At 42.3% G+C, this 14,810-nt stretch overlaps 1 protein-coding gene across 11 annotated transcripts in view; it reads right to left on the reverse strand.

Moving 5' to 3' along the window:
* The window catches only part of LOC147028432 (nuclear receptor corepressor 1-like), a 319,774-nt gene that overhangs the window by 226,678 nt on the left and 78,286 nt on the right, over positions 1-14,810 (reverse strand). For 8 of the 11 annotated variants that reach the window (XM_085878838.1, XM_085878839.1, XM_085878836.1 and 5 more), the window contains 5 exons: positions 7,430-7,593; positions 3,555-3,661; positions 1,508-1,682; positions 1,125-1,307; positions 763-876 (listed from right to left, as the gene is read on the reverse strand). In XM_085878838.1, coding sequence (XP_085734964.1) covers positions 763-876; positions 1,125-1,307; positions 1,508-1,682; positions 3,555-3,661; positions 7,430-7,537 — 687 coding nt within the window. In that variant the 5' untranslated portion in view covers positions 7,538-7,593. Of the gene's footprint in view, positions 1-762; positions 877-1,124; positions 1,308-1,475; positions 1,683-3,554; positions 3,662-7,429; positions 7,594-7,765; positions 7,785-9,140; positions 9,160-14,810 lie in introns of those variants that run through there. The other 3 variants (XM_085878841.1, XM_085878840.1, XM_085878844.1) reach the window with 3 other exon arrangements.

Consider the following 14,810-nt stretch of genomic DNA (forward strand, 5'->3'; position numbering starts at 1 on the left):
TATGCTGCGAGTCCAAACAGAGCGGAGGTTAAATACATTTTCTTTTTAATGACATCTAAGGCTTAGGGTGGAGCATGTACTTGGGACAAGAACAATAATGGAAGCCAATAACCTTTTACGTTAAGAAAAATAATAGAAGCCAATAACCTTTTACGTTATAAAGACCATTAGTAGACAAAGGTGAAATCAACACAGTACATAGATAGGATTTGAAACTGGAATCGCACCATAACAAGCTATGCGCTCAGGTGGGAATGCCAAGCATGGCAGCCCAACAACAATTTTAGTACAAGTGTGACCTCAATATGCATTATCATTCAAATCTGGGTCACAATTGGACTCAGATTGTTATGACACATGAAACAGATCATTGCAATTTACCGCAAGGCTTAAAACCAAAAACCTAACAAATGTGGTGGATGTTCAAATGATGTAAATTTTACCAAAAATAAAATAATATGTGAATAAAATATTACAATGAGATTGTAACAAATGCATTTCATAATTTACACTTCATTTGGAACAAAAACCTGGTTTGTTGCATCAAGTTTAGTCATTGTACATTGCTACCAAATCAATTTTGTTCTGTGCATGAGGATTCCTGTCCTACAGCAAATCTTTAATGACAAAACTCTTTTTGCAGACTTAAAACACAAGTCCTATGAACATATGATTCCTTTCATTGCGAGCTCCCCACCAGGAACATCAAATGCAATAGCCAGATCAGGAGGATCAAATACAACAGCCCCATCAGGATCATACTCTGTTTTCATCGTAGATAATCTGTACAATGCTGCGGTGCTTGGACTCGACAGGAGGAGGTGAAACGGGCTTTTCAAGCTTCACGGGCTTGGCAGCATCCACTTCCAATTGTTGCTGGGAACAAAATATGCGAAAGTTAAAACAGCGGGTCGAGGAAGTTGTTGATGGTCCAAATACTTGAAGATTATCTTACAGCTTTTAACCACATCATTAGCATTGCAGCCATCAATGTGCAAGTCAGTTTATTATATCAATTATCAATAACATGATCACAAACTTTCATGTCTGGAATTCTGTTACATGTTATAAATTCAAAGTTGTGAAAAGAGAGAGAGAGAAATGTAATGAGCTTAATTGGATACCTGCTTTTTGCGGAGCTTTGCGATCGCCTGCTCCACCTTGGCAATCTCCCGGTCCACCCGGTCCATACTCTGCAAGAGCTCCTCCTTAGAGAGCTTGGACGGAGAGCCATCCAGGTCCTCTGTGGAGGGTAGCACGGTGCTTGGCGGAGATACAGGTTCCACTTTGCCTGGAAACCCCATGTCCTGCAAAGCACAAAATAAATGGGTGTTTCTGCTTATTTCTGCTGAAGCAAAGATCGTTGCTCAAGCCCCAAAAAGTAAGAAAACGTGCATCTGGATTTGGAATGAGGAAATATCATCAGGTGGTTTTTAACTCGTAAGGTAGTTGAGAAAAAAAAAATGTAAATATACGCGTTTCAAATCGCAGACAAAATGCCACCAACTCTTTTGACGTGGGGAGCTGGTGAGCCATCAGCTGTGACAGGAAGAGAAGACAGGCTGAGAGGGTACGCTGCCTCAGGTATGGTGGACTCTAGACGAGGCCGCTTCTTTTCCAAGCCATCTCCTTCGGTAAATAACAAGCCTTCGTGTCCTCCGGTGATTCTCCGCTCCTGGGGCCTGCAATTAGACTGGTGTGTTTGTGGACTGGTATGACAGTCTTTATTTAGTTCTTAATGTCAACAAGACAAAGGAAATGATTTTTTGGGATTTTCGCCACTTAACAGGTGGTCAAGACCCTTTGATTATTCATGATCATAGTATAAAACAAGTTTATGAGTTCAAATATTTGGGCACGGAGATCGATAACTAATTAAAATGGAGCCATGGACAATGGAGACATACTTCTCCATTGTCTGTGATGTTACTTTCATGAGCGTCAGTTTTGTTCAATTTCATTGTTTGATATATGCATGCATTGGCACACCTGGACACCTCCTCCCCTCACCTATCACCACATCTGACTTTATTTTAAGATAGCTGTACCTGCATTTGTGCTGCCTAGTCTGGGTTTGATCGAGATAAAAAAATGATCAGACCATAAAGACGTTATTCTGATGCTTTTAAGGCAAGGTGTTGCATTATCTACCATATAAAACACAATGTGTTTGTGTATTTGTTTGTGTGATGTCTGTCCCCCTTCAAAAGGATGACTTGAGAAGGGTTTTAAAGGCCAATCTTTGAACACGACTGTGTGTTCATTGCGGTCTATTTTTTCAGGATTCAAAAAAACAACTCGTAAAACATTATTATATTAATACGCTAAGCCATATTTTGTAGACGTATCTCCTCCGAAACTGCCGGATGGATTGCGCCACATTCGGCATGCGGGTGCTCTGTGGTCTAATGTACAGCATAGGCTATGTGAGATCGTGCTAGATGGACAGGTTTGGGAATTTTTGGCAATTTTCTAATTTTTACATTTGTTTTCATGACGACGTGTGACGTCACGGCTGAGAGGCGTAATGACGTCATGACATCATCGGTCATTCGCTGACGTCATTACGTCTGTCGTCGACAGACCGTCACCGCTGAAAGACATAATGCCACTCCTAGAAAACAGCGTCTGCAATGTAAAACCCTCTTCTGCACATGCTACCTCAGAAGGTGCATTTGACACAAAAAATGGAACAAGAAACATTGTATATAATGAAATTCTATAAATCACATTGTGAACACTGCATATATTGACGTCCTAACGAACCCTCACTCGAGAAACTTCGCACGGAGTGCGGGTTTGGATAGTTTTTCCATTAAAGAGTAATTACGTCTCTTCTTTTGGAAATGTAGATGGTGACTTGCAACTGGGCCTCAATGGCAGTGCACAGAAGCATTTAAAAAAAAAAATAACAAAAAATACAAGGCACAGAGAGGTGAAATTCGCTGCACATGATGTGCTACGTGCGCAGAGTAAAACGAGTGTTCATTTACATAGTGTGATGTCTTATAAATAAAGAAGATGTTAGCACACCTGACGCTAGGCCGAGGTTTCAGGCTTTGGCATGCTCATGAGGCTGTACCCTCAAAATGAAAGGTCCCAGAAGATAAAGACAATAGGGTAACATCTGTACATGTAGTGTTTTTACATAATGCTTCTTCTTGCGACAAAACATCTCCTCCTCCTCCTCCTCCTCCTCCTCCTCCTCCTCCTTCACCTCTGAATATTTTGAATGAAATAATTCCAACCTGTCATTTTTGACGGGCTTTTATACTGGTAGAGTATGTAGTCCTATCAGAAAGAACATTAACCTCGCCACCTTCTCTGCACGCACTCGCTCATACACATTAAAAAGCCACTGGTGGTGCCTTTTGTAAACAATAGGCCATGTGGTGATATCCAAATCAAGTTCCAAATTCCTGCTCTGAATAATGCTGGGAAGAAAATGCCAAATCACCCAAAGCATCGACAGCTTTTGGACTCCCTTGGCAGCATTTGTTCTCCTGTTTGGATGGTGCATAAAATGCGGTTGCAGCGTCCGCCATTCTGCCCACCTTTCGTTCGATGCTTGGTATTCAGACAGCAGAGATGGCCTTCGCCGATGCTGAGGAGAGCCAAAATCTTGGTTGTGTGGTCGGAATTCTGCAATTGCAAACTCCGTCTGCAGGGCACAACACGCACCATGCGGTAATATATCTCAGACGGAGGTTCATCTCAGACAGATGGATGTGTTTTATGTTCATTGCCATTAGAGGACTTGTCATTGCAGATTCCAGAAAGTCATTTTAGCAAACACCAAAAACACTCTGATGCTGTTTGAAAAGGTTTTGTATCACAACCACCATGAATCTATTAGTAAAAGGAGAAGTGCGTGTGTGTGTCTGTCTTCATTCTAAAGAGTTCCTGTTGTCGTAGCATTTTAAAAATGGTGCCGTTGGAAAGCTTATAATCGATTTACTTGGAACAAAAAGTATGTCCTTTTAGCATCATAAAGATGCCCATTTTAAAAGTCCATGTTTCCAGGATTGAGGAAGAAGAAGTGGAGCCTCGATCCTCAACGTAGCGGTTCCTGCTTTTAAAAGAGTCCTGCGTATGTTCGTGTGTTACCTGGAGCAAAAATTTGTGTCCGTTTAATCATAAACGTGCCCGTTTTAAAAGCCCCACTTTCTGGGATTGAGGAAGACGACGTAGGAGAGAAGGGTGAGATGGACAGCACAGAAGGGTATGGTGGGGTGGACAGGAAAGGAGGATGAGGAAGACTGGAAGGATGGGAAAGTGGACAGGAAAGATACGTGAGGTGGACAGGAAAGGAGGATGAGGAAGACTGGAAGGATGGGAAAGTGGACAGGAAAGATACGTGAGGTGGACAGGAAAGGAGGATGAGGAAGACTGGAAGGATGGGAAAGTGGACAGGAAAGACACATGAGGTGGACAGGAAAGATACGTGAGGTGGACAGGAAAGAAGGATGAGGTGGAAGTCAGAGAAGGGTGAGGTGTAAAGAAAAGAAGGGGGAGGTGTAAAGAAAAAAAGGGTGAGGTGAGGTGAGGAGAGAGGAGAATAAAAAGAAAAGGGTGCATGTGATATTTGCAAAAAGGAAATACATACTCAAGGAGGATAAAAGCTCAATTTATCCCATTTATGAAAAACTTCAAAAGCATAAATACGTTTATAAAGCGAGTGTGTGCAGCCTTTCCGTTTCATTGATGTCTTGGTAAACAACGCAAAACACACATCGATCTCGGACCAAATAAGCTCGAGCATTTCCGACTCGGTGACGATCGTTTCAGAAGCTAAATTCGATCTTTGCACATATTTTGAAGTTGTTGACACAATTCCCATTTTATTCACGACACCTAAACCTGTGAAATGACACCTGTGCTCCGTGACAGTTCAACCAAGGCCTTGCACAGCATAAGACGACTTGCATATAAAGATGAATATGAAAAGTCGACAACGTGTCGTGCATTTTTCCTTTGACCAAAATGAATTTTTCAAAAAGGCTATGCAGCAGTCTTGAAAGCAACACATTGCTCTTGCTTTCACAAGGTTTCAGAGCTGGCTATCTTTATTGCCAGATGCTGTTGAACTTTGTTGATGGAGACATTTCCCAAAGTTATAAAGAAATTGCACAGAGATCCAAATTCAATCCAAAGAGTGGGATGGACATCTCATTGACGAGTAATGAAGGTTGAGGCACAAAATGAAGGTACAAAAAAATAATAATAAAAGCAAAATGGTGAGTTGTGTGCAAGAAACAGACTTCAGAACAACAAACCACAAGGGACAACATGGGAAGGTCACAAAACAGTCAGAATTCAAGGCTGGACTCTAGAGCTTTTTCTTGCGTATGGCTGCTTGGCTGCCGGGTAGCTATCATTTTGTTTCGGCGCGACTATGCTGCTGATGCTGTGCCCCGATACCGATAAACTAGTACTCATTTTGCCGACATCGGGAAGATGACAGGCTGAGTCAACCCCACCTGGTGTTAATTCAGCGGCCAACGGGGCTCTGACTCAGGACTCCATGCACACTTGATTCTGAATTGTCTAGCCTGTGTTCGAATCCTGACCCAGCTATAAAATGTCATCCTGGTGTTTCAAATGCAGAGCGAGGAATCAATGTGCATTGGAATCAATGTGCATCAATGTGCATTGCAGATGCCAGAAAGTCATTTTAGCAAACACTCCATTGGATGGACGTTAAGCCGGGTGTCTAATCTGCTGGCATTGGTTGACGGATGTTTAAAAGGTCCCACGGTGTCTTTTGCGAAGAGTAGGCGAGTAATCAGCAGTATCCTAAACGAATTACAAATTCCTGCTTTGACCTACAAGAGACATTGGCTTCATCGGCATTGCCATGGCTATGCAAGAACGACTGAAAACCCAGAGCCACGTGCTGCTGACGATCGAACGGATGAATCTCACCATTATGTAAACAGTTGCTTTGTTTCCACTGCAGATTTTGTGCGCGAAGAATCAGGACAAAAGCAAACCGTGAGATCCTCATGCAAATCTGATGCCCTTTGTCTTTTTGCTCGTCCGAGAGCCCAGACCCAAGTACAAAACAAAACCGGTCACTTCAACAAGTCACGCATCACGTCAAGCGGACACAGATTTGTGAGCGAAAGGTTACCTACTTTTGGTGAAAAACGACAAACAGGCATGCATCGTATGGTCATGACAGGCAATGTTGTGAGCAACCGAGTCAGTGTGGGGGGAAATTAGAATAAAACAAACAACAAACGACACAACATTATTTACATTGTGGGTGAAATGAAAATCAGGACATTTTAAACTCAACCAATTTTAACAGCTCTATAATTACAATGCACGCTTTGGAGTTGGAAAAGAGGGAAATGTTTTTTTTTTGGCAGGAAGTAATTGCTGCTGCTTTGAACATAAAAAAAAAAAATGTCCATTTAAAAAAAAATAAAAAGATAGAATTTATTTTTTGACACAACATCGAAGGCACGGAATGGAGCTACCACCGACACGCGTCTCTCTCTCTCTCACTCAAACACACACACACACACACACACACACACACACACACACACACACACACACACACACACACACACACACACACACACCTACTGGGTTTGGGGACAGGGTGGTCACTTCCCGAGACACTCTGGCTACCGACGACATCACAACAACGTCGCCGCTTTTCTCAACACACTCGCAGGGACATTTCCTCCTCCCCATGGATGCCAACCTATGGGGATTGTCCGTGCTCTTAACATTTTAAACACTCAACGTCAAGCAAGGAAGCAGCACGCACGTAGGACGCTCTAATCATGACACCACCGAAACTTTGTTGACATCACCATCTTTACCGAACTGTGCTTCTCAAGCACAGCCAAGGAAGGATATATATATTGACCGTTTTTACAGCCATTTTTCCCTGCTGTGCAGGGGTTAGGCTTTTTCTTGAGGCAATGTTTTTTATGGCCGGATGCCCTTCCTGATGCCAACCCTGGTCGCCTCTTACGACACACAGGGATATGGTACACCTATTCTAACCGGGCATACACCGGGACCAGTACACTGGTACTCATTTTGCCGACCTCAGATGGATGACAGGCTGAGTCAACCCCCTGGTGTTAATTCAGCAGCCAACGGGGCTTGAACTCAGGATCCTGGGATCCCAAGCCGCCACCCTAACCACTAAGCCAACACCAGGCTATGGCCAAGGAAGGACAGCTGCAGTAATTTTGCTAACATCTACCAATATTCTGCCACTCTCAAGTCTGCAATACTTTGATGACACCCCCCCCTTCCTCAACATGGTTACATTCCGCTGAGGTGAAGCAACGTGTACATTCCCAAAGACGTTTTATCAAGATGACATGTGAACAACAAACAACCCTGACAGACAACACCGAGGTGACGCAGCTGGCTCGACCGACATTGTGCTGGAGCTTACCTGGGACTGGCGTGTTGCGGGGAAGGCGTATTGGATATTCGCTGACGGGTAACGGCCTTGCTCGGCAGAGAAGCCTGGCTGGCCTGTGGGGTAGGCCAAGCCCGACATTACGACAGGCGGCAGCGAGCGCCAGCAACCCCACACATCCTCCGCTTGAGTCAATGCTGGAAGCAAAATGAGGAAACAAAAGACGGGTCAATCGCTCGCATATGACATTGCATCGTTTCGGCAGAAAGTTGCAGGAATTTTGATGTTTAACAATGTCCTCGAGTTAAATGTCATGAAAAGCATCTTGTGTGTTCCTCAGTGATCTCCTTGATGTGCACACCCACTCACATCCAATGTGGTAACATTCATGATATGGAGCGACAATCTGAAACACCGTGCCACGCTCGACACTTCATTTAACCCTCATGTTCTCGGCAGTCACAAACTGCGCAAGCCTCATAGCTGCGATCACAGAGCTCTTTGCCCGAGCAATTTCTGCAAAGTGTTTGGAAACGCGCTTCAAACGAGAGCTTTCGACGTGACGCGCGACAATCACTGTGGACGCAAACAAAAGACGACCACGTTTCCGAGTCACAACCGTCACGAACATCATGCCGCGTCACCGATGCCGGAAAGGTAGAGGAAAGCAATTATTGCAGTTTTAAGGCATTGCAAGATGAAGTGACCCCATGATGCTGGGTATACGCTGAATGGGGGTGCGAGAATTCACTTACAATTTGTTCAGGATGCCGGTGATAACTTGCTTACTCTTTGTTGAAAGGCACGTGGGATCTTTAACGTCCAACAATTATTAATTATGAGCAAAGGTACCCTGGGTTGGCCCCTCCCACCTGACCGAGACAGCGGGCTGACCAAGATGGCACGCTGCCATCCTGGTATTAGGCTTCTTTCACCTCCACCACCGAACGTGGAAGTAGGTTGTTTTCACCCGGGCTCTCTGTCTGTTTGTGTGCACGATATCTCAACAAGGACAAATGTGTCCACGAGCAGCGTCCGAAGGGTTTTGTCGGCTAAAAAAAAAAAAATGTATTTTTAATTTAAAAAAAAAACAACAACAACTTCCGATATTTCGTCACGTGCCTTGATTAAGCCAATAGCCAAACACGTCATAATGTATTTACGATATATCGTGTATTTACGAAACTAGTGCATGCCCGCAGGTGCGTGCCAGTATGTGCAGCTTCGTTCCTTCGCTCTCGTAAACGAGGACTGGATTGGGGCATTGTTTCAATTAGATCGGACCAACCGTATCATAAATGGCCATAACTTGGGAAACATACTCAGGTCCCCAGCGTCAATTGTGACGTCATACCAAACGAAGAAGAAGAACTGTGACGTCCCTCTCTCGCCCCTCTCTCACCCCGCATTTCTCTCCCCTCTTCTCTCTTCTCTCGCCCCCACTCTCCCGTCCCCCTCTCTCGCCCCTTCCTCTCTCCCCTCTCTTGAATTGTGACGCCCCCTCTCTCTCACCCCCTTCTCGCCCTCCTCTTGCCCCCTCTCTCCCCCTCCTCTCTCGCCCCTCTCTCTGTAAATGTATTCACAAATGCCTACCAAGCACAACAATTAATTCAAACCTTGGGGAAAAAACAGCTTTCAAACCCTTGGGAAACAGCTCATTCCCTTGGGAAAATTCAAACCTTGAGATTAATTAAAAATTTGAACAATTAATTCAAACCTTGGGGAAAAAAAACAGCTTTCAAACCTTGGGAAAGACTTGGGAAACAGCTGAAACGGATGAAGAACGATATCAAACCTTGAAAAGGCACATTCTCAGGCCCCCAGCATCGACTGTGACGTCATACCAAACGAAGAAGAAGAAGAATTGTGACGTCAATCATGCAAAAAAAAAAAAAATATATATATATATGTATATATATATAAATAAACATTAATTGTGACGTCATTCGTGACATCATAGCACCGTGTCTTGTCATTGGTTGACATAAATGGCCGTAACTTGGGAACTGCTCGTCCAATTCATATCAAACCTTGAAAAGGCACATCTGCGGGGCCCCAGCAATATTCCTAGCAAGTTTCAATCAGATCGGATCAGTGGTCATCGAGAAACAGCGGTCGCAGACAGATAGACAGACAGACACACACACAGAGATTGCTCGAATTATAGATAGATAAATAATGTATTTACAAAATTACAATATGATAAATGGAATAATCTTTAAATAGTAACGTGAACTTTTCGAAACTTTAAAGCAAATGTCCGAATATATTTAAAAGTTCATGATAGACGCTCTCAAAGGGCACCGTCTATGTGAGGATGTGTACATGTGCTCAGTATTTAAGGAGATCTGGATCTTGTATATACAAGAGCCGAGTCCTAGAGATTAAGGTTTTGTCTTCAGAAGAAGAAGAAGAAGAAGAAGAAGAAGAACAATGCCGAGCTCTCTATGAGCAGCGTTCGCTACGTGAGACGCTGATAAAAGGTTGTGGACGGATTCGGATGAAACTTGGTGGGCAGGTTGTGTGTGTGGCAAGGAAGAATTGATTCGATTTTGGTGAAGGTCCGAATCCAGATCCGGATGCGATAATTTTTTTCAATGATTCTTCATCATTGAGAGATTGGGCCAAAAGCGATACGTGGTATGATATTTTAAAAATGTAGTGGGCCCAATATGTTCTACTGGATCAGGCATTATGTGGTGGAGGTTTGCGCTCTACCGAGTGCACTTCTATATATTTTTTTTTATTTCTGATGAGCACTCCCAAAATAATCTTCAAAAGGGGTGTTTTAATTAACCCAAACACCCAATTTTCACTCTTGCACTTCCTTGGAGTTTTCTTTATGTGTATGCAAAGTTTCAGACTGCTCGGTTTTATCGTTTTGGAGTTATGGAGGAGACTCACACACACACACACACACACACACACACACACACACACACACACACACACACACACACACACACACACACACACACACACACACACACACACACACATTGTATGCAGCCTCTGGCTGCTGGTTGCATCACTACTGGAAGTGTGGCTCTGCCGCTGATGCAGTGCCCATTTCCAGTCAGCTGATACTCATTTTGCCAACCTCAGAAGGATGACAGGGGCTGAGTCAACCCACCTGGTGTTATTTAACGGCCCGACGGGGGCTCAAACTCAAGACCCTAATATCGTAAACCAGCCACCTTTTAACCGTTGAGCCAACAACAGGCGTAAGTCCAACAATAAAATTCTACAAGATGGGACACTCAGCTGAAGATCCATCCGAGGGATGAAGAAATTTGTGACAATACCCTGTGTGAGAAACACTCATCCGAACTTTTATAATCAGGTCGGGAATCAAACCCAGAATTGGCAGTTCAAAGGTAAATGTCCTGCCTCTGTAACAACATGTCCGATTCCCTGGCAGTACAAAAAGTAAGCAGCAGTTATCCATGAGGAAAAGGTCAGAGTAATGGTTGAGTCGAATAGGAAAGAAGGAAAATAATCATAATGTGAAAAGATGCTATTGGAGCATTACTTTCAGCAATAAACTTTCAATCAGACGATGTCCTATGTCTTCTTTGGCTGCTGCTGCTGCGACTTCCACTTTATGATCCCCAATCATTTATACCTTTTTGTGGTCTCCAGCCAAAGAATGATTTTGGCAAAAGGGGCATTCCATGACAAGTGTACACACCCTCCCGACACTAATACCTCATTTTCTCCCCAGATGTTGGTTATTTATTCACTTGGGTGAAAAAACTCAAAATACCAACTTTTAGACCTGTTAGGGGGTCCATTTGGGGGCCCCCCAAATTTGGGCGCCCATGGCTGCCCCACAATCTTCCAGAGGCCATATCACAGGTTGTTGTGGTCCGATTTGGCTGATCTTGGTCTCAAAATGCTCGTAAGAGCGAGATCTTTCGAATGGTGTAAAGTAAAATCACTCCGAAACAGTAAATCAAAAGGTTATAGTTTGGGGCGCCCTTTGACCTTGGGCCCCCACTCCCCAGCCAAACCGATGGTCCCGATTTTTGCGTGTGAGAATACCCTTTCATATACTCCAACACCTCAGTATAAATTAAAATGGAATCCCAATGGGTTCACGTGTGATGATGGTTTTATTGTTCGGGGACTCGGGTGCTGGACACACAATACACCACAATACATCTGAGCACAATATTTGAACACAAGATTTCCAATACCCTATATCAGTATATTGTACATAAATTTTCCACATGCACATGCAGGAACTGGAAGCGATACTAGTAGGAGTTAGAGTTTTTCCTTGGGTATTATAGTCAAGATTTTTTGCCAACCAATGTTTTATTTGACAGCTGTGTTTCTTTTTTTACTGATTGTGTAGGTTCTACCTGTAGCAGTTTTTGGTTCTATGGAAAGAAGTATATCAGAAATGTCTAAAATGCAGTGATCTTCAATGGCGGGAAAAAAGAAACTATTTGCGGGCCCATTTGGATGAAGAAAATTCACTTTCACTTCATGAGTGTCCTGAAAGGCCTCCATGATGCAGGGAAGCCACCATTTTCCATCATAGTTTGCTGTGACATAACCTGAGAGTTTCCCGTTAAAAGTTGGTGTAAATTTTGAAATAGCTGACTCGATACAGTGTTCATCGCTCAGGCTGAATTCACGTACTTGAAGAGCAGTTTCAGAAATAGGGATGAAAGCATGAAGTTTTTGAGTTCCAGCTATGGTTTTGGCCGTTTTTAACCTTTCTTCCAGATTTCGTTCTTCCTCGTCCATACGCCTCTTGGGTCCCGTAACCGAACTTCATTTCATTCAAACCATTTTCAGCAAAGGCGAAAAGATCTTTTGGAGAAATAATTTGACTGTCGTAAGGTCTACGCAGGCTCTCACGTGTTGCTTCTCGTTTGACTATACCTCCCACGCCATCTGAAGGGCCCTTGCCATGACTTGTGGCAAAAAAAATGCCATTCTGCATCAATACCATACTCTGATTTGTGACGACATAGGTTTATGAAGGCTTTGCAATTCTTATATTGGCCAGCGCAACCATCTGAGATATAGTAAAGTTTCTTTACATTTCCAAAGCTAGATTTCAATTGTTCAATGAGCATTCTTTGGAAGAGGTGGACTGAGACAACGTCGTGAGTATTGCATTCTGATATAATCGTGAACGAATCGTGGTTTAATTTGCCATCGTCCGTTTTTAAATAGTAAACCCAGAGGTGAATCGTCCCTTGAGAGCAGTTCCAATGGAATCCTTGGGCCGCATCCTGTACGACAAACGAATAGTTCTCTGAGAAGTCTCCAATAATGACAAATTCTCCTTCACCGATTTCGTCTTTCTTATTTTTCAGAAACTGAGATTGGGCCTTGGCAATGAAATCGTGTCTCACTAATTTCACCGCACGTTCACAGAATTGATTAATGAATTCTTCCAAAGGCAGGACCATGGAGCTCAGTTCAGATCTGTCGATGGATGTCCACCATTTAAACTGAATTTCATCAATATCCTCGAGTTCATAAGCACTCAGTGCCTCGGTTTTGAAGTCTTCAATTGATGGGCAACTTTCACAAGTTCTGAAATAACATGCCGGTTGTGCTGGGTTACAAACTATGCGTGCTATCACATGATGATAGCTGGGAAGTTCGGCTATCTGTGGCATTTTGGAACCAAACATCATGAGTTTCACATTTTGATGTACCGTACATACACATACACTGTGTGTACCACCTGAACCGGCCAGGACACACTCTGAAGTACGGAGCATGGCGAACTTCGCGAACCCAACTTTCAAGTCAGGGTTCTTCTCTTTGAATTTCTGAAACAGTTCCTTGAGATTGTTCATTCCATGTTCATTCCTGACCACCACACAGTCCTTTTTTCCCGGCATTATTCGGCTGACTTCATCATTTCGGTAAAATTCAGTTACGGCGGATTTCACTTCGTCAGGCAATATTTCACCCTGTTTGGGATTTAGAGACGATAGCATACCATTTTCTTTCTCTAAATTTTTGGCTTGCACAGCCATTCTTTGGAGCACCTGAATTCACTCATCATCCCTCTGATGCTCATATTCCTAGCAAATATTGTCAGTATACATGTTTGCTCTGAACGGCTCGAAACAACGTATTTTTCTTTCAGGCTTTTGATCACCTCTGGCATGCAGTTTTCATCACATTTTGACGCTGTATTTTGTGTTTTCACCGCAGTGCTTGGTCCAGCAACGAGTTCTAATTTCTTTCGCACAGAATCTTCCACTTTACTTCGCTTTTCAGGAACGTACCCTGGGTTCCTTTCCGCCTTTCGTTTGTCGAATGGGCTTTCGCCTATCATCGATAACGATTGGTTTAATAGGTCAACTTCCGCTTCTCGCTCAAAAACCTCCTCGTCCTCATCTGTCGCAATAGATTCTGCAATGCCTTCGATACCACCTTCTGATGATAATTTCGAACTGGTCGAAGATGATTCTTCAATACGCTCTGGTGACAAATGAGAGTTTTTTTCTGCACGAAGTACAAAGTCCGTCATCTTTTTTTTCACCTTTGAAGAAATTTTCATCAACATATCATTTGACACATTGCGAAGATCTTTTCGTTGTTTTGTTTTATGACAGCTGAACGGATAGCAACAGTATTTTCGGAACTCCTTTCGATCTTCAGTCACCAAGCTTACTGCAAATTATGCAAAAACTGAGATTAGCCCATTTATAACTTAATTCGATGATGGTTATACAAAAAATGTACACTTAAAAATCAAGACATAAAAGGCAGAATAATTTTTCGCAAATGATGCAAAAAAATATATATTTTTTTCATTTCTACAGTATATATATATATATATATATATATATATATATATATATATATATATATATATATATATATATATATATATATATATATATATATATATATATATATATATATATGTATATATATATATATATATATATATATATATGTATATATATATATATATGTATATATATATATATATATATATATATATATGTATATATATATATATATATATATATATATATATATATATATATATATATATATATATATATATATATATATATATATATATATATATATATATATAAAATAGTCCAGAAATGATGATTGTCAATTTCAGACATAAAGTCACCTGCCAACAGGTGACGTCATTGGAACGATGACGGTAAACGTCGCCCAATGTCGAATCAAGAATTAGTGATATGTGGACCCCGAACAATAAAACCATCATCACACTTGAACCCATTGAGATCCCATTTTAATTTATGCTGAGGTGTTGGAGTATAGGAAGGGGTATTCTCACACGAAAAAAAATCGGGATCATCGGTTTGGCTGGGGGGCGGGGGCCCAAGGTCAAAGGGCACCCCAAACTATAACTTTTTGAATTACTGTTTCGGAGTGATTTTACTTT

This window comes from Eptatretus burgeri, chromosome 4 (assembly GCF_056783735.1).
Source record: "Eptatretus burgeri isolate ZD-2024b chromosome 4, Ebu_testis_v1, whole genome shotgun sequence".
Classification (NCBI taxonomy): domain Eukaryota; kingdom Metazoa; phylum Chordata; class Myxini; order Myxiniformes; family Myxinidae; genus Eptatretus; species Eptatretus burgeri.